Below are 19,493 nucleotides of genomic sequence, written 5' to 3'. Positions count from 1 at the left end.
AGGAAGCGTGATCCAGGCAGAGGAAAGAGTAGGTACAAAGGCCCTGAGGCAGGAGTAAGCTCACTATTTAGGAGGACAAGAAAATGGACAGTATGACTGTAGTCCAGTGAACAAGGGTGACAGTGATATCAAAGGAGGAGGAGGAGGACGTAGAGAAGAGATTTTTGTTGCCTGAGATCACAGAACTCATCAGTTACTCATTTAGCTCTATGAATTTTGAATTCTAGCTCTGTGTCAGGTCTCATGCTAGGCTCTGGAGCTTCCAGTGCAAGAGATGACTGATGTTTGTGCAGTGCTTTATAGTTTATGAAGCACCTTTAACATTAAAATGATTTTATTTACAGTTGACTTACACATAAAATCTTGGGTTCTGAATCTGTGATGCCTCCAAGGTCTCTTGATCAAATGGGGCAGCAGCCATCAGGGAAGCCTCCAGAGGGGCCGATCCAAGTTATCTTACTCAAAGTATCACATCAAACAAGGGAAGGCCTGCAGTGGCAGAGGAAGAGGGTCTGAGATTCAGTCTCCCTCTGGACTAAATCTCCCCACACTGTGAGATCACCAGAGGCAGCTTGGTCTTATTGTTGGGGCCTGTGGGAACATTCTCAATCTTTCTCATCACCAAAAGTCCATCAATGATTTTTCCAAACACCATGAGCTTCCCATCTAGCCAATCACACTCAGAGCAGGTGATGAAAAGCTGGCAGCCATTTGTACTGGGACCGCTGTTTGTCATGGAAAGCAGGCCTGGAGCTGAGTATCTAAGCTTAAAATTATCATCTGCGAATGGCCCCCAGTAGATACTGGTGACTCAAGTACCATCTCCATTAACAAAATCTCCACCCTGAATCATGAAATCTTTTATGACCCTGTGGAAGGTGCTCCCTTTGTAGCTTATTGGAACCCCATCTTTTCTGAATTCTGTGTAGAACTGCCTAAAATTCTCGGCAGTCTTAGGCACAATGTCTGCAAAGAGTTCAGTCTTCATGTGGCCAACTTCCTGGCCGCCAATGCTGTCATCAAAGAATACCATGGGATTGACAGGGCTTGAATTTGCCACTGCCATGGCTCTCACCCAGAAGCAGATGAAGCACCTTTAACATTTAATCGTCAGGGTAGTTCTCTTATGATAGATTCTTATTTGTCAATAAAGGCAGAGAGGTAAAGGTTTTATCAGGGTCACACAGCTGATTAGTGACAGAGCCTAGTCACTCTTGTACTTGAACATACCAGTCCTCAAACTGCAAATCCATGGCTTTTTGCCAATACCAGATGACCTAAAAACCAATGACTGCATGTTACTTATTTATCTTAAAGAGGATTTCTAGATATTTATATTTGCATTTTGCTGCTTGCTAAGTTGCTTTAGTCATGTCTGACTCTGCAACCCTGTGGACTGTAGCCCACCAGGCTCCTCTGTCCATGGGATTTTCCAGGCAAGAATACTAGAGTGGTTTGCCATCTCCATCTCCAGGGGATCTGAATTATTCAGTTAGAAATACCAAGGGATAGAGAGCATCTCTGTTTAAGTCCCAGAACTCAAGCATATGTAATTTAAAAAACACAATGGAACAAATCTTGAGAATGAGATAGTTAAGATGCTTTAGGTTTTTGAAAAACAATCCCCAGTTCCTCACTGTCAATCCAGTTAGATACTCAAAATAATTTCCATTTATTCTCCAATGAATGCTGTCATGATTTGTCTCCTGTGTCGTTACTGACGCAGAGTCCTGAGCCACAGCACTGAGTATCTAAACAGCCGTGTTACCAGTTTTCTGCTTTGTCTCCGTGTAAATGCCTCTAATGTTGGTCTAGGCCTGGACTCCTTATTGGGACCCAGCAGTCTAGGTAATGCCTTGTGTTTGTGGGGCTGGCTTTTTTATTTCTTCCCTGTGGAAAATGAGAACCACTTCTCTGCATATCCTACGGTGTACTGTTGCTATGGGAGAAGAACAGTCGCAAGGAAATGGCTTTGCCAAGAGATAGGAATTGACCACGGTTCAGCAAATCAGTTGGATAAACACTGATTGTGTACATTCTCAGGCATGTAAACCCACACTACAGAGCTTTTTAGTAAAATATGGTTCCTGCTCTCAGGAAGGTTAGACTCTGGAGATGAAAGTATCTACTATATACATAATATCTGAGAGTATATGTTAACTGCTATAACGGAAGTGACAGATGTTTTGGTTGTGCCCAGTACTTAATTTATAGAGGTGACTGAGTTGTGACACAGGAGTTCAATGCCATTGAAAGTTTTATTATGCAGAGTTCCCAAGAGGCACATACAGGGGCCTAAGACCGAAAGTTGGCCAGGAGGCAGAAGGTGTGTGGAGAAAGCTTTGGCCAAAGACTTTATTACAGTTTCCACAAGAAGGAATGGGTGAGGCAAGGAAAGAGGTTGAGTTGGCTACTTTTGAATAATTTATTTTTCTTTTTTTTAAAAAGAATTTTGTTATTTTAAAATATTTATTTATTTTTATTTTTGGCTGTGCTGGGTCTTAGTTGTGTGTGGGCTTCCTCTAGCTGTGGTGATCGGGGGCTACTCTTTACTTGTGGTGTGTGGGCTTCTCATAGTGGTGGCTTCTCTTGTGGCAGAGCACGGGCTCTTAGGGCACACAGGCTTCAGTAGTTATGGTGCATGAGCTCAGTAGCTGTAGCACACGGGCTTAGTTGCCCTGTGGCACGTGTGATCCTCTCCCACCAGGGATTGAACCCATGTCTCCTGCATTGGCAGGTGGATTCTTAACCATTGGACCATCAGGAAAGTCCCAGTTTGAATAATCTCAACAGGGCTCTGGGTCATACAGGTGATCCCTAGTTGTGATCCCTAGTTTTCTGGTACCTGGCCTGGGTGATTTAGGGCAGTGAGAATATTGGTTTGGTGCATGAGAGTCCATAAAGGAGGTGGTTAGGCATACTGGTTTGGATTGGTTGGTTTGCACAAAAAAGTGTGATTGAAGGCAAGTTGTTTTCTGTCTCTATAAATTAGCAAACCCTGAGAGGGACAGTTTCATCCTGGTCTACAATGCCCAAGACGTCAAAGCATCAATAAAATAAAACAGAAAACAAACAAACAAACATGTCTAGTGTGGATAGGGTGGAACAATGAAGCCACAGTTGTGGGGATCATGATGGTTTCTGGGTTACCCTATATAAGGCAGACACATCTCTAGCTGTTAGAAGTGGCCATAGATTAATTTTTTTTTTTAAACAGGATATTAACAAGTGTTATCTCAAACCTGAAAAATTAATCTAAAAAACAGCGTGGGTGTTCCTGAGGGAAATGGTGGAAAAATCACACTCTGGGAATGATCTTTGCCACAATCCTAATCTATTTCTCAGGCTGGGTCATTTTTATTAGTGTCTTCTGGGAAGCAGTGTCTTCAGCAGATGCCAAATTTTAATTCAGTGGCTTTCAAAGGATAGATTGAGGGTATAGTGGAGTTTGCTGATCCTAGATTGGGATTTCCGGACGATTTTGAGAGGAGGAAGATTAGGAAGATTAGGTTTCAAGTAGAGCTGCTCAACTTTTTCAGTGTCATAACCCACTTAGAAAATGAGCATGTCTGTATGGCAAGTTAGCGTAAACAGCTAAGACTGCTGCTTCTCATCACCCTCATGGCAGTCTAGGGATTCTAACCATTTTAAGCTCTACCAAGTCACCCTTTGGGAAGAAGAGGTGGATAGTCAGAGCCATATGAGGGGCAGTGGATGGTCATGATGTTTTGGACCTAGATGATATTGGAGGCAAGCAGCTGGGTATTAACCTCAATAATCTCTGAGGAAAAAAACAAACAAACAGGCAGTCATTTAAAGCTGTGAGGTTCTCAGCTTGACATCAACTGCTCCATTCTGCTCCCATGACTTATGTGACCTTAAGTAAATTGTTTCACATTTGTAAATCGGCTTCTTCATCTGTAAATGAAAAAATGATAATCATTTTAAATGGTGGTGGTTGTGAAGATTAACGAAAATAATCTCAAACTACCCTGCACATTGCCTGGCACATAATACATGGTAGTTGTTACCGGTTTATTCCAAGACCCACATTTTCCTGTAATTTAACAAATTGATACTACACTGTAGTCTCCATCTCGGTAAGACTATATCACTTCAATCCTGCTTTTCTAGAGCCAGTTTTAGATCCTATAATTCTGAGAACCAGTTTCAGCTAATAGTCTGTACATTTGATTGTGAGTCAGAGTGATATAGTCTAGTTAATGTATCTAATGAAATCTAGAAAGGCTTAAAATGATCAATGAAGTTCTGTCATCTCTACCAAAGGATTTCCAAGAAATCAGTATGGATCTTGAACTGGCATAGTAGTTTTAGTCACATCAGGTAAGCAGGCTTTATTTAGAGCCTACTACACTATGTGCCAGTGTCTTAGTCCATTTGGGCTGTTATAACAAACTACGATAGATTGAGCAGCTTAAATGACAAACATTTATTTCTTATAGTTCTTGAGGCTGGAATGTCCAAGACTGAAGTGCTGGCAGAGCTGGTGTCAGGTGGGGGCCTTTTTCCTGGTTCATAGATAGTCTGTCCTCACACGGAAGACAGGGTGAGGGAGCTCTCTAGGATCTCTTTTATAAGGGCACTAATCCCATTAATAAGGGTACCATCCTCATCACCTATTCACCTCCCAAAGGGCCCACCTCCAAGTACCATAACAGAGATATTAGGATTTCAACATCATAATTTTGTAAGGACATATACAGTCTGTTTCAGCCAGGCATTGTACTATACCCCCTCACTGACAAAACTTTTGACTCCCCATTGCTTTCAGGACAGAGTTAAAATGGCCCACTGTGGTGTAAGAGGTCCATTATAGTCTGACTCTTTCCCTCTCCACTTCCTTATTCTGGTATTTTCTCAAGCACCTTGTTCATTTCAGTCACTCAGTTGTATCCAATTCTTTGTGAACCCAAGGACTACAGCATTTCAGACCTCCCTGTCCATCACCAACACCCAGAGCATACTCAAACTCATGTCCATTAAGTTGGTGATGCCATCCAACCATCTCATCCTCTGTCATCCCCTTCTCTTCATGCCTTCACTCTTTCCCAGCATCAGGGAGGGTCTTTTCCAATGAGTCAGTTCTTTGCATCAGGCAGCCTAAGTATTGGAGCTTCAGCCTCAGCATCAGTCCTTCCAATGTATATTCAGGACTGATTTCCTTTAGGATGGACTGGTTGGATCTCCTTGCAGTCCAAGAGACTCTCAAGAGTCTTCTCCAACACGACAGTTTAAAAGCATCAATTCTTTGGCGCTCAGCTTTCTTTATAGTCCAACTTTCACATCCATATATGACTATTGGAAAAACCATAGCTTCGACTAGACGGATCTTTGTTGGCAAAGTAATGTCTCTGCTTTTTAATATTCTGTCTAGGTTGGTCATCGCTTTTCTTCCAAGGAGCAAGTGTCTTTTAATTTCATGGCTGTGGTCACCATCTGCAGTGATTTTGGAGCCCCAAAAATAAAGTCTGTCACTGTTTCCTCGTATATTTGCCATGAAGTGATGGGACTGGATGTCATGATCTTAGTTTTTTGACTGTTGAGGTTCTTTTTTTTTTTTTTTTTGAAAAACTGATTGACATTTTAATAAAAATTTGCAATCATCTAAGTTGCTCAGTCGTGTCCGACTCTTTGCAACCCCACGGACTGTAACCTACCAGGCTCTTCCCATGGGATTTTCCAGGCAAGAGTACTGGAGTGGGTTGCCATTTCCTTCTCCAGAGGATCTTTCCCACCCAGGGATTGAACCCGGGTCTCCCACATTGTAGGCAGACGCTTAACTGTCTGAGCCACCAGGGAAGTCTACAATCATCTCCATGGAGTATATAAAATTTTGCCTTTTGCTTTTCTTACTTATATTCAATTCACATTTTCAGTAAGCTGGTCAGAAAGGACCTAATGTCTTATTCTGGCATGAATTACAGTAGAACCCCTACTTGTGTATGTCTGTATTCAAACATTAATAGGCCTGAATCAAAAAATGCACAAATATGAGTCCCATCATGCCTTCAGATTTGTATCCAATCTCCTGTGAATCTGTATGACCACGATGTATGTACATCATCAATGATTTGTAGATCTGTAACTGTATGCATGTATGTCTGTATATGTGAAGGAGGTTTTCAGGTTTTCTGACTGTTGAGTTTTAAGCCAACTTTTTCACTCTCCTCTTTCACTTTCATTAAGAAACTCTTTAGTTCTTCTTCGCTTTCTGCCATAAGGGTGGTGTCACCTGCATATCTGAGGTTATTGATATTTCTCCCGGCAATCTTGATTCCAGCTTGTGCTTCCTCCAGCCCAGTGTTTCTCATGATGTACTCTGCATAGAAGTTAAGTAAGCAGGATGACAATATACAGCCTTGATGTACTCCGTTTCCTATTTGGAACCAGTCTGTTGTTCCATGTCCAGTTTTAACTGTTGCTTCCTGACCTGCATACAAATTTCTCAAGAGGCAGGGCAGATGGTCTGGTATTCCCATCTCTTTCAGAATTTTCCACAGTTTGTTGTGATCCACACAGTCAAAGGCTTTGGCATAGTCAATAAAGCAGAAATAGATGTTTTTCTGGAACTCTTTTGCTTTTTTGATGATCCAGCGGATGTTAGCAATTTGATCTCTGGATCCTCTGCCTTTTGTAAAACCAACTTGAACATCTGGAGTTTTATGGTTACATACTGTTGAAGCCTGGCTTGGAGAATTTTGAGGATTACTTCATTAGTGTGTGAGATGAGTACAACTGTGTGGTAGTTTGAGCATTCTTTGGCATTGCCTTTATTTGGGATTGGAATGAAGGCTGACCTTTTCCAGTCCTGTGGCCATTGCTGAGTTTTCCAAATTTGCTGGCATATTGAGTGCAGCACTTTCACAGCATCATCTTTCAGGATTTGGAATAGCTCAACTGGAATTCCATCACCTCCACCAGCTTTGTTCATAATGATGCTTCCTGAGGAGGCCCACTTGACTTTGCATTCCAGAATGTCTGACTCTAGGTGAGTGATCACACCATCATGATTATCTGGGTCATGAAGATCATGAATTCTTCTGTGTATTCTTGGCACCTCTTCTGTTAGGTCCACACCATTTCTGTCCTTTATTAAGCCCATCTTTTGCATGAAATGTTCTCTTGGTATCTCTAATGTTCTTGAAGAAATCTCTAGTCTTTCCTATTCTATTGTTTTCCTCTATTTCTTTTCACTGATCACTGAGGAAGGCTTTCTTATCTCTCTTTGCTATTCTTTGGAACTCTGCATTCAAATGGGTATATCTTTCCTTTTCTCCTTTGCTTTTCACTTCTCTTCTTTTCACAGCTATTTGTAAGGCCTTCTCAGACAGCCATTTTGCTTTTTTGCATTTCTTTTTCTTTGGCATGGTCTTGATCCTTGTCTCCTGTACAATGTCACGAAACTCCATACATAGTTCTTCAGGCACACTGTCTATCAGATCTAATCCCTTGAATCTATTTGTCACTTCCACTATATAATCGTAAGGGATTTGATTTAGGTCATGGACAGGGAGGCTTGGTGTGCTGTGATTCATGGGGTTGCAAAGAGTTGGACACGACTGAGTGACTGAACTGAACTGAACTGAATGATCTAGTGGTTTTCCCTACTTTCTTCAGTTTAAGTCTAACCATAACCCTAAGTACCTTGTGTTCCACCCGTATTGAAAGGACTTCCCCACTGTGGTTTTTTACCCAATTAGGGCATCTTTTCATACTTATTTACCTTAGCACATACTGTTCCTACTGGCTTTAATGCCCTTTCACCACATTACTTTATCCATTCGACATGTTTCTTGAAGTTTTACCTAAAATATCAGCCTCAGTATTACTAACGATGCAGAAAAAAGTTAATGTAGCAAGCCTGAGACTGTTGTTCTCTGAAAGTCCTGCTTTCAAGGTTGGCCTTTGGCTAGCATCTGGGAATTTGGATTTTAGGAGAGTTTCTAACTACCCTAACATATAGCAATGGATCACTGAGCCTAAACCGTGCTAGCAATATGGTTTATGCTAAACACCTGCTTTCCTTTTGGGAGTCTGAAATTTTCGTACATGCTCGGCAGAGTGCCTACACTACTAACCTCTGATAAAAGCCATGGATGTCTAGGCTCAGGCAAGTTTCTCTGGTAGACAGCACCTCACAAGTGGGGTTATAGTTTCATTCTGGAGGAACTGATTATGTCCTGTGTGACTCTACTGGGAAGGGACTCTTGGATGTTTATGCTTGGTTTCCTTTGGACTTTTCCCCATGCTCCCTTTCCCTTTGTTGATTATTTTTGTCTTTTGGCTATAATATATCATAGCTATGAGTACAGTTATATACTGAGTCCTCTGAGGCCTTCTAGTGAATCACTGAACCTGGGGACTCCTGACACACCTACTAGATGAAATTCTTAATGTCTCCTCTCTTCCAGGAAGAAGTACACAACTCATTTTCTGCATACTCCTATAACACTTTCTACTGCCTTTTTCTTTATTTACAATATTTTGTTATCATATTTAATACATATAAAATATTACATATAAATTATAAAGAATGAAAATATAATGGACACTCACGAAGTCACCATCCAATCTGAACTAGGATGTTATCTTGTCTCCCCACCTCCTCCTAGCTGTTATTTTGAATTTTGTATTTATAATTTCCTTGCTTTAAAAAAATTGCATATATGCTTAGAAAACATAATGTTCAATTTTGTTTGCATTTGAGCTTCATAAGCATGGTATCATACAGTTTGTATTTTTTTCTGTGATTGTCCTTTTTCATTCAACATTAAATTTCTGATATCTATGTTGTTGCAAGCAACTATGTTTCATTCATAGTCACTGGGGGACAATATTTTATTGTGTGGATATACCATAATTGCTTTATCTGTTCTACTATTGATGGACATTTGAGATGTTTCCAGTTTTTGCTTTTCAGCAGAGCTACTACTAACATTCTTATAATTAATGCTTGGGGCACTTGGGCAGGAGCATCTTAGGATCCACACCTAGGAGCTGAATTGTCAGGTGGTGGAAGACTCTACACACGGACATCATCAGATGGTCAACAAACACCCAAATCAGATTGATTATATTCTTTGCAGCCAAAGATGGAGAAGCTCTATACAGTCAGCAAAAACAAGACCAGGAGCTGACTGTGGCTCAGACATTGAACTCCTTATTGCCAAATTCAGACTTAAATTGAAGAAAGTAGGGAAAACCACTAGACCATTCAGGTATGACCTAAATCAAATCCTTTATGATTATACAGTTGAAGTGAGAAATAGATTTAAGGGACTAGATCTGACAGACAGAGTACCTGATGAACTATGGATGGAGGTTCATGACATTGTCCAGGAAACAGAGATCAAGACCATTCCCATGGAAAAGAAATGCAAAAAAGCAAAATGGCTGTCTGAAGAGACCTTACAAATAGCTGTGAAAAGAAGAGAAGCGAAAGCAAAGGAGAAACGGAAAGATATTCCCATTTGAACATAGAGTTTCAAAGAATAGCAAGAAGAGATAAGAAAGCCTTCCTCAGTGATCAATGCAAAGAAATAGAGGAAAACAACAGAATGGGAAAGACTAGAGATCTCTTCAAGAAAATTAGAGATACCAAGGGAACATTTCATGCAAAGATGGGCTCGATAAAGGACAGAAATGGTATGGACCTAACAGAAGCAGAAGATATTAAGACCAGGTGGCAAGAATACACAGAAAAACTGTACAAAAAAGATCTTCATGACCCAGATAATCACGATGGTGTGATCACTCACCTAGAGTCAGACATCCTGGAATGTGAAGTCAAGTGGGCCTTAGAAAGCATCACTATGAACAAAGCTAATGGAGGTGATAGAATTCCAGTTGAGCTATTCCAAATCCTGAAAGATAATGCTGTGAAAGTGTTGCACTCAATATGCCAGCAAATTTGGAAAACTCAGCAATGGCCACAGGACTGGAAAAGGTCAGCTTTCATTCCAATCCCAAAGAAAGGCAATGCCAAAGAATGCTCAAACTACCGCACAGTTGTGCTCATCTCACATGCTAGTAAAGTAATGCTCAAAATTCTCCAAGCCAGGCTTCAGCAGTACATGAAATGTGAACTTCCAGATGTTCAAGCTGGTTTTAGAAAAGGCAGAGGAACCAGAGATTAAATTGCCAACATCTGTTGTATCATTAAAAAAGCAAGAGAGTTCCAGAAAAAACATCTATTTCTGCTTAATTTACTATACCAAAGCCTTTGACTGTGCGGATCACAACAAACTGTGGAAAATTCTGAAAGAGGTGGGAATACCAGACCATCTGCCCTGCCTCTTGAGAAATGTGTATGCATGTCAGGAAGCAACTGTTACAACTGGACATGGAACAACAGACTGGTTCCAAATAGGAAAAGGAGTATGTTAAGGCTGTATATATTTTCACCCTGCTTATTTAACTTATATATAGAGTACATCATGAGAAACACTGGGCTGAAGAAGCACAAGCTGGAATCAAGATTGCCAGGAGAAATATTGATAACCTCAGATATGCAGATGACACCACCTTTATGGCAGAAAGTGAAGAGGAACTAAAAAGCCTCTTGATGAAAGTGAAATAGGAGAGTGAAAAAGTTGGCTTAAAGCTCAATCAGAAAACTAAGATCAGGGCATCTGGTCGCATCACTTCATGGGAAATAGATGGGGAAATAGTGTCAGACTTTATTTTTTTGGCCTCAAAATCACTGCGGATGGTAATTGCAGCCATGAAATTAAAAGATGCTTACTCCTTGGAAGGAAAGTTATGACCAACCTAGATAGCACATTAAAAAGCAGAGACATTACTTTGCCAACAAAGGTCCATCTGGTCAAGGCTATGGTTTTTCCAGTGGTCATGTATGGATGTAGGAGTTGGACTGTGAAGAAAGCTGAGTGCCAAAGAATTGATGCTTTTCAACTGTGGTGTTAGAGAAGACTCATGAGAGTCCCTTGGACTGCAAGGAGATCCAACCAGTCCATCCTAAAGGAGATCAGTCATGGGTGTTCATTGGAAGGACCGATGCTAAAGCTGAAACTCCAATATTTTGGCCACCTCATGTGAAGAGTTGACTCATTGGAAAAGACCCTGATGCTGGGAGGGGTTGGGGACAGGAGGAGAAGGGGACGACAGAGGATGAGATGGCTGGATGGCATCATTGACTCGATGGACATGAGTAAACTCCGGGCGTTGGTGATGGACAGGGAGGCCTGGTGTGCTGTGATTCATGGGGTTGCAAAGAGTCGGACATGACTGAGTGACTGAACTGAACTGAACTGAGAGTATGTGAATGATATACTTTATAAGCCAACACCTAATTGCTTTCTAAAGTGAATCAATGTATATTCTCATCAGCAAAGTATAAGGGTTTCCATTGATTTTCATTCTCTACAGCACTTGGTACTAGCCGACTTCTTTATCTCTTGCCAATCTAATTGGTGTAAATGGTATTAAAAGTATGTTAGACCTTTTCATTCTATTCTTTATTTCTCTCTCCTTTTTAAATTCATTAAACATTTATTTAGCATCCTCCATGAACTAGATGGCTTCCCAGGGGTTAAGAGCCCATCTGCCAATGCAGGAGACATAAAGAAATGCAGGTTTGATCCTTGGGTCAGGAAGATTCCCTTGGAGGAGGGCATGGCAACCCACTCCAGTATTCTTGCCTGGAGAATCCCTTGGCCAGAGGAACCTGGTGGGCCACAGTTTATGGGATCACAAAGAGTTAGACACAACTGAAGTGACTTAGAATGCAACCATAAACTAGATACTTTTTAGGTACTAGGGAATTTAATGTCTTTTTTCTTTATATGCTTTTTTTTTGGCTGCACCACATAGTTTATGGGATCTTAGCTCCCTGACCAAGGATTGAACCCTGGGCCCTGGCAGTAAGAAGGCTGAGTTCTAACCACTGGACTTTCAGGGAATTCCCAATGTCTTTTATTCTAATTTACATTTAAAAAATTAGCAGCAATTGGTTTATTTTCTTTTAAATTAATTAATTAATTAATTCCTTTTTGGTTGCACTGGGTCTTTGCTGCTGTGCACGGGCTTTCTCTAGTTGCCTTAAGTGGAGGCTACCCTCTAGTTGAGGTGCATGGACTTCTCATGGTGGAGGCTTCTCTTGCTGAGAAGCACAGGCTGTGGGGCATGTAAGCTTTAAGCTTTAGTAGCTGTGGCACAGAGGCTCAGTAGTTGTGGCTCACGTGCTTAGTTGCCCTGCAGCACGTGGAATCTTCTCAGATCAGGGATCCAACCTGTGTCCCCTGCATTGGCAGGTGGATTCCTAACCACTGAACCAGCAGGGAAGTCCCTCTAATTTACATTTTTATATACAACTTACTTAAAGTGTATAAATACAAATCTTGAATGAATTTTATATGTAAATACACCTGTATAACCACTGCCTATATTAAGATATAGAACATTCAGAGTCTCAGAATGCTCACTGTCTCATCTTACCCAAAAGAAATTATCTTCAACTCTATTTCTGTGGATTAGTTTCGCCTGATCTTGAACTTTGTATAAATGAGTTGCTTAATTTCCATATATTTAGGGCTTCTTTTGATTTCTTGTTAATTTATTATTTAATTTATTGTGATCAGAGAACATACCGTGTCAGACTTCAGTCTTTTGAAGTCTCTTGAGATCTGTTTTATGGGCCAGCATATTGGTCTATTTGGTGAACATTTCACTTGTATTTAAAAAGAATGTATTTTGCAGTTGATGGGTATGCTGCTGCTAAGTCGCTTCAGTCATGTCTGACTCCGTGCAATCCCAGAGACAGCAGCCCACCAGGCTCCCCCATCCCTGGGATTCTCCAGGCAAGAATACTGGAGTGGGTTGCCATTTCCTTCTCCAATGGATGAAAGTGAAAAGTGAAAGTGAAGTCGCTGAGTCGTGTCTGACCCTGTGCGACCCCATGGACTGCAGCCTACCAGGCTTTTCCATCCATGGGGTTCTCCAGGCAAAAGTACTGGAGTGGGCTGCCATTGCCTTCTCCGGTTGATGGGTATAGTGTTGTGTAAATATTCAATTTTGTCAATATAGTTGATGGTAGGTTCAGATCTTCTGTATCCCTACTGATACTTTACTAGTTCTGTCAATTATTGAGACGTGTGTCTCCAACAATGATTGTGGGTTTGTTTACTTTTTCATTCTGGTATTTTTTGTTTCATATATTTTATTTCTAAAGATGCAATTAAAAGCTTGTATTTTCAGCTATACAAACACTTTTATCAGTGTGAACTTATCTTAAAGTCTATTTTGCCCAATAATAATTTAGCTAAGCCAGCTTTTTTCTGTTTGTATTTGTATGGCGCATCTTTTTTGATCCTGTTCTATTGTGTTCTTTTAACCTTGATGAGCTTATATTTAAAGTGTGTCACTTGTAAATAGCATATAGTTATATTTTTAAAATCCGGTCTGATAATCTTTATTTTTTATTTAGAGTGTTTTACTTCATTTCCATTTAATTTTGTTATGATATAGTGTGTTTATTTCTACTATTTTGCTGTTTATTTTGTTCTATCTGTTCTTTGTTCCTTCATTCTTTCTCTTTTCTGGCCTTCTTTTGTATTGAACAATGACTTAAAATTTTTTAATATATTTATTTTTGGCTGTGCTGTGTCTTCGCTGCTGCGTGGGCTCTTCTCTAGTTGCAGTGAGCGGGAGCTACTCTAGTTGCCGTGCACGAGCTTCTCATTGCGGTGGTTTCTCTCGTTGACGAGCACAAGCTCCAGGGCACGTGGGCTCAGTAGTTGTGGTACACTGGCCCAGTTGCCCCAGGCATGTGGATTCTTCCTGGACCAGGGATAGAGTCTGTGTCACCTGCATTGGCAGGCAGATTCTTTACCTTTGAGCCACCAGGGAAGCCCTGAACAATGATTTTTATCATTCCACTTTTTAGTCTTTATTTTCATTAATATTTAACTATTTAGATATTTGATTATTATTTGATTACTCTTTTAGTGGCGTGAACTGTGGTGCTGGAGAAGACTCTTGAGAGTCTCTGGGACATCAAGGAGATCAAATTGGTCAATCCTGAAAGAAATCAACTCAGACTATTCATTGGAAGGACTGATGCTGAAGCTGAAGCTCCAATACTTGGGCCACCTGATGCGAAGAGTGGACTCATTAGAAAAGACCTTGATGCTGGGAAAGATTGAAGGCAAAAGAAGGAGGGGATGACAGAGTTTGGATGACATTGCTGACTCAATAGACATGAGTTTGAGCAAACTCTGAGAGATAGTGAAGGACAGAGAAGCCTGGCATACTGCAGTCCATGGGGTAGCAAAGAGTTGGACATGACTTAATGACTGAACAACAACATCTAGGGATTATAATAAGCATTCTTAACTCACCATGCTGCTGCTGCTGCTGCTAAGTTGCTTCAGTCGTGTCCGACTCTGTGCGACCCCGTAGATGGCAGCCCACCAGGCTCCCCCATTCCTGGGATTCTCCAGGCAAGAATACTGGTGTGGGTTGCCATTTCCTTCTCCAATGCATGAAAGTGGAAAGTGAAAGTGAAGTTGCTCAGTCTTGTCCAACTCTTATCGACCCCATGGACTGCAGCCTACCAGGCTCCTCCGTCCATGGGATTTTCCAGGCAAGAGTACTAGAGTGGGGTGCCAGTGCCTTAGTATTTTTCACACTTCTTGAATAATGCTAGAGACTTGAAATAATTTGATTCTAACAATTTTTGCTTTCTATGCTATTGTTTTACAATTAATTAATTAATTTTTGGTTACACCCCACATCATGGGGAACTTCCTTGACCAGGGATCCAATCTGTGCCCCTGCATGGAAAATGTGGAGTCTTAACCACTGGATGACCAGGGAAGTCCTATATGTTTCAAAAATATATATAATTATTGAGCTGCCAACAATTAGTTCTTTTTTTGAAAAAAGTTTGTCTATTTATTTTGGAGAAAGAAATGGCAACCCACTCCAGTATTCTTGCCTGGGAGCCTGGTGGGCTACAGTCGATGGGGTCGCAAAGAGTTTTACATGACTGAAGCAACAGCATGGCAGCAGACTATTAGAGTCTGGGTCAGACAGACTCTTGTTTACTATGGCCTTAGTACCTTGTATTATTCTTCCCTGGTGGTTCAGAGGGTAAAGAATCTGCCTGCAATGCAGGAGACCTGGGTTTGATCCCTGGGTCAGGAAGATCCCCTGGAGAAGGGAATGGCTACACACTCCAGTATTCTTGCCTGGAGAATTCCATGGACAGAGGAGTACTAGGGCACATAGTTGGCTTTCAGTTTTTATTGACTGGCTGATGAAAGAAGCAACCAAGTGTCTTGAATGGAGAATCAGGGAGGAGATGTTGATTCTGAGCTTTGGAGGGTGATTACAAATTCTCTACATGAAGGAGAGAAAGTTAGTTTTAGATAATGGGAAAACTATGTATAACAGAAGGTAAGTTAAGGCATGTATGTGTGACCCTAGGGAATGGGAGCTGGAGCCTAGTGTGGAGACTGATAGGAGCAAGACGTAGAAAGTTATGCTGAGAATACTTTGAGAGCTATGCTTGTTCTGTGGGCAGTGATGAGTTATTAAATATTTTTATGCAGAAAAATGATAGGATTGGATTAGTGTTTTAAACATAAAGCTGGTGATAATGCATAAGCTATTGCAATATGGTACCTGGTCCCATCACTTCATGGCAAATAGAAGGGGAAAAAGTGGAAGCAGCGAAAGATTTTATTTTCTTGGGCTCCCAAATCACAGTGAACAGTGACTGCAGTCATGAAATTAAGACACTTACTCCTTGGAAAGCTGTGATAAACCTAGACATCGTATTAAAAAGCAGAGACATCACTTTGCCAACCAAGGTCTGTATAGTCAAAGCTATGGTTTTTCCAGTAGTCATGTACAGATGTGAGAGCTGGACCGTAAAGAAGGCTGAGCACCAAAGAATTAATGCTTTCTAACTGTGGTGTTGGAGAAGACTCTTGAAAGTCCCTTGGATAGCAAGGAGATCAAAACAGTTAGTCCTAAAGGAAATCAGTTCTGAATATTCATTGGAAGAACTGATGCTGAAGCTGAAGCTCCAATAGTTTGGCCACCTGATGTGAAGGGCCAACTTACTGGAAAAGACCCTTATGTAGGCAAAGATTAAGGGCAGAAGGAGAAAGGAGTGACAGAAAATGAGATGGTTGAATGATGTTTTGAACCATCATTCAAAACTCTTTGCAACCCCATCATTTAGCATCACCGATTAAATGAACATGAATCTGAGCAAACTTCAGAGATAATGAAGGACAGGGGAGCTTGACATGCTGCAGCTCATGGGGTCGCAAAGAGTCGGACATGACTTAGTGACTGAACAACAGCATGACATGAGAGGGACCTGAACCAAGGCAGAGGCAAAGGAGGGGGTGGATCAAAGTGTCTTTCTGAATTCAAGAGTCCATGACCCATAGAATGTGCCCAGGAGGTTGGTCCAAGAGGCTTCTAGCTTGAGGGAATATGCGCAATAGATAGTATGTAAACCCACTAACAGAGATAAGGAATATATTAGGTGTGCATGTTCAGAGGCAAAGACAAGGAATTTTTGTTTTTCTTCCAACTTTTTTATTGTGGTAAAATACACAGAACATAAAATTTCCTACTGTAACCATTAAATAATATATTTTTATTTGTTTATTTTGGCAGCTCTGTGAGGCTTGGGGGATCTTAGTTTCCCAACTGGGGATCAAACCCAGGCCCTTGGCAGTAAAACATGGAGTCCTAACCACTAGACTGCCAGAGAATTCCCCTATCTTAACCTTTTAAAAAAATATTTGAGAGCAGGGGCGGGCTCCCGGCGGTTGGTTGGAGCGTCGTAGCAGCCGAGAGGTCCGGGAAAGTTTCTTTGGAGGTGCGGCCGGGAGTGGCCATGTCCCACGGCCCCAAGCAGCCCGGCGCGGCCTCCGCGCCCGCGAGCGGCAAGGCTCCAGGACAGCATGGGGGCTTCGTGGTGGCTGTCAAGCAAGAGCGCGGCGAGGGCCCGCGGGCCGGAGAGAAGGGGTCCCACGAAGAGGAGCCGATGAAGAAGCGCGGCTGGCCCAAGGGCAAGAAGCGGAAGAAGATCCTGCCGAATGGGCCCAAGGCACCTGTCACCGGCTACGTGCGTTTCCTGAACGAGCGGCGCGAGCAGATCCGGACGCGCCACCCGGACCTGCCCTTTCCCGAGATCACCAAGATGCTGGGCGCCGAGTGGAGCAAGCTGCAGCCGGCGGAGAAACAGCGGTACTTGGACGAGGCTGAACGGGAGAAGCAGCAGTACATGAAGGAGCTGAGGGCCTACCAGCAGTCGGAAGCCTACAAGATGTGTGCGGAGAAGATCCAGGAAAAGATCAAGAAAGAGGATTCCAGCTCTGGGCTCATGAATACCCTTTTGAATGGACACAAGGGTGGGGACTGTGACGGCTTCTCGACTTTCGACGTCCCCATCTTCACTGAAGAGTTCTTGGACCAAAACAAAGCGCGGGAGGCGGAGCTGCGGCGCCTGCGGAAGATGAGCGTGGCCTTCCAGGAGCAGAACGCTGTGCTGCAAAAGCACACGCAGAGCATGAGCAGCGCGCGCGAGCGTCTGGAGCAGGAGCTGGCGCTGGAGGAGCGGCGGACGCTGGCGCTGCAGCAGCAGCTCCAGGCGGTGCGCCAAGCGCTCACCGCCAACTTCGCTTCGCTGCCAGTGCCTGGCACCGGCGAAACGCCCACGCTGAGCACCCTGGACTTCTACATGGCCCGGCTGCACGGCTCCATGGAGAGCGACCCTGCCTTAGCACGAGAAGCTCATCGTCCGCATCAAGGAGATCCTGGCCCAGGTCGCCAGTGAGCATCTATGAGGGTGTCGGCCGCCCCACAGATCCAGAGAAGACCAAGCTCTGGTCATGGCCCCTCCCCCAGTTGCACCCCCTGGAGGAGGGGTGGGGGGTTCCATCCTCTGGGGCCAGGCCTGATCCTGCACCTTGGGGGCTCTAGCCCCCCTAAAATTAAATTTCTACAGCATCCCTCTAGCTTTGAATCTCCCCAGGTCCCCATCCCAGAAAACCCACCCCCCATGCACTGTGCAGACTCCCAGGGCCCAGCCAGGCCTGTTGGCCTCACAGGTCACATCACACTACACAGACGTGGGAACACACGAGGGGCAATGTAACCCGGGACAGGAGGAAACCCACAGCCGCTCACAGCTGGTGTGGGGAGAGTTACACACCCTACACCCACTCCCCGGGACCAGCTCCCAGACCCAGGGCAGAGAAAACCCACATCCAATACACGGGGACTCCTGCCTGGCAGGCGTCACCCTAAGTACCCACACGGGCAGGCACCTTACAGGGACACACTCACACTCCTGGCAGAGCCATCTATCTGTCACCCTCGCATGCTCGTTTAGCTGAGGAACCACCGTGGAGGCAGTTGTTTTGCCACCACTCGCTCTGGACTTCTTAAATAATAATAATAATAAAAAAAAAGGTGGAATTGAATTTCAAAAATATATATATATATATTTGATTATTTATTTGACTGCATAGGGTCAGAGGGAAAGAACCTGCATACAGTGTGGGAGACCTGGGTTCAATTCCTGGGTTGGGAAGATCCCCTGAAGAAGGCAATGGCAACCCACTCCAGTATTCTTGCCTGGAGAATCCCGTGGACTGAGGAGCCTGGCGGGCTATAGTCCAGAGCGTAGCAAAGAGTTGGACACAACTGAGCAGCTAACATAGGGTCTCAGTTGTGGCACGTGGAAACTTTGTTCTGGCATGCAGGCTCCTTGTTGTGGCGCAGGGATGCTAGAATGTGTGCAGAGGCTCAGTAGTTGAGGTTCATAGTCTTAGTCCCCCTGCCGTATGTGGGATCTTAGTTCCCTGACCAAGAATTAAACCTAAGTCCCCTGCAACGGAAGGTGGATTCTTAACCACTGGACTACCAGGGAAGTTCCCTTAACCATTTTTAAGTGTCCAGTTCAGTGGCATTGCGTACATTCATACTGTGTAATCATTACCACCATCATTTCTAGATCTTTTTTCACTTTGTAAAATGAAAATACACTAAACAATAACCTCCCATTTTCCCCTTCCCCTAACTCCTGGAAACCACCATTATACTTTCTTCTTTATGATTTTGACTACTTTAAGTACCTCATGTAAGCGGGATCATACAGTATTTGTCATTTTGGGTTTTTTTGGCTTCACTAGGTCTTTGTTGGGGTATGCTAGATCTTTAGTTGTGTCATTTGAACTTCAGTTGCGGCATGTGGGATCTAGTTCCCTGACCAGGGATTGAACCCAGGCTCTCTGCATTGGGAACTCAGATTCTTAGCCACTGGACCACCATGGATGTCCCAGTATTTGTCTTTTAGTATCTGGCTTATTTCACTCAGCAGAATTCTTCAAGGTTCATCTGTGTTGTGGCATATGTCAGGATTTCCTTCCTTTTTAAGAGTGGATAATGTTTCACTGTATGGATGAATTGCAGCACGCCAGGCC

General features: G+C 42.9%; 1 protein-coding gene and 1 pseudogene across 1 annotated transcript; one reads left to right on the top strand and one right to left on the bottom strand.

Annotated features, from left to right (window-relative positions):
* Window positions 1–510: 510 nt before the first annotated feature.
* On the bottom strand, window positions 511–1,066 carry LOC782447 (peptidyl-prolyl cis-trans isomerase H-like; annotated as a pseudogene).
* A 15,764-nt stretch (window positions 1,067–16,830) lies between these two features.
* Window positions 16,831–18,076, top strand: LOC533921 (SWI/SNF-related matrix-associated actin-dependent regulator of chromatin subfamily E member 1-related). The gene has a single exon (XM_010807139.4). The coding sequence runs from the start codon at window positions 16,901–16,903 to the stop codon at window positions 17,840–17,842; it is 942 nt and encodes a 313-aa protein (XP_010805441.1). The 5' UTR covers window positions 16,831–16,900; the 3' UTR covers window positions 17,843–18,076.
* Window positions 18,077–19,493: the final 1,417 nt, after the last annotated feature.

This window comes from Bos taurus, chromosome 7 (assembly GCF_002263795.3).
Source record: "Bos taurus isolate L1 Dominette 01449 registration number 42190680 breed Hereford chromosome 7, ARS-UCD2.0, whole genome shotgun sequence".
In the NCBI taxonomy this organism is placed as follows: domain Eukaryota; kingdom Metazoa; phylum Chordata; class Mammalia; order Artiodactyla; family Bovidae; genus Bos; species Bos taurus.
Note: the sequence above shows the minus strand (reverse complement) of the source record. Positions and strands in the feature narration are given on the sequence as shown.